At 40.1% G+C, this 855-nt stretch overlaps 1 protein-coding gene across 1 annotated transcript in view; it reads left to right on the top strand.

Moving 5' to 3' along the window:
- Positions 1 to 455, top strand: part of LOC111728461 (high mobility group protein B1-like) — a 4,687-nt gene extending 4,232 nt beyond the window's left edge. The window contains exon 2 of the mRNA XM_023519162.1: positions 9 to 455. Within this exon, the coding sequence (XP_023374930.1) occupies positions 9 to 455 (447 nt within the window). The remainder of the gene's footprint in view (positions 1 to 8) is intronic.
- The last annotated feature ends 400 nt before the right edge of the window (positions 456 to 855 follow it).

Below are 855 nucleotides of genomic sequence, written 5' to 3'. Positions count from 1 at the left end.
GGTGGAAGACCATGTCTGCTAAAGAGAAAAGAAACTTTGAAGATATGACAAAAGTGGACAAGGCCCATTATGAAAGAGAAATGAAAACCTATATCCCTCCTAGAGGGGAAACAAAAAAGAAGTTCAAGGATCCCGATGCACCCAAGAGGCCTCCTTCGTCCTTTTTCTTGTTCTGGTCTGAGTATCGCCCAAAAATCAAAGGAGAACATCCCGGCCTATCCATCGGTGACGTTGCAAAGAAGCTGGGAGAGATGTGGAACAACACTGCTGCGGATGACAAGCAGCCTGAGGAAAAGAAGGCTGCAAAGCTGGAGGAAAAATACGAAAAGAATATTGCTTCCTACCGAGCTAAAGGAAAGCCTGATGCAGTGAAAAAGGGAGTCGTCAAGGCTGAAAAAAGCAAGAAAAAGAAGGAAGAGGAGGAAGATGAAGATGATGAGGATGATGGTGAATAAGTTGGTTCTAGCGCAGTTTTTTTTTCTTGTCTATAAAGCATTTAACCCCCCTGTACACAACTCACTCCTTTTAAAGAAAAAAATTGAAATAAAAGGCTGCGTAAGATTTGTTTTTAAACTGTACAGTGTCTTTTTGTGTGTAGTTAACACACTACCGAATGTGTCTTTAGATAGCCCTGTCCTGATGGTATTTTCAATAGCCACTGACCTTGCCTGGTACAGTATGGGGGTTGTAAATTGGCATGGAAATTTAAAGCAGGTTCTTGTTGGTGCAAAGCACAAATTAGTTATATATGGGGATGGTAGTTTTTTCATCTTCAGTTATCTCTGATGCAGCTTATACGAAATAATTGTTGTTCTGTTAACTGAAAACCACTCTGTAATTGCAAAAAAAAAAAAA

The sequence above is a fragment of the Otolemur garnettii genome, unplaced genomic scaffold (assembly GCF_000181295.1).
Source record: "Otolemur garnettii isolate 467f Iridium unplaced genomic scaffold, OtoGar3 scaffold00159, whole genome shotgun sequence".
NCBI classification, from domain to species: Eukaryota; Metazoa; Chordata; class Mammalia; order Primates; family Galagidae; genus Otolemur; species Otolemur garnettii.
The sequence above is the reverse complement of the archived record's forward strand: the minus strand, read 5'-3'. Positions and strand labels throughout refer to the sequence as shown.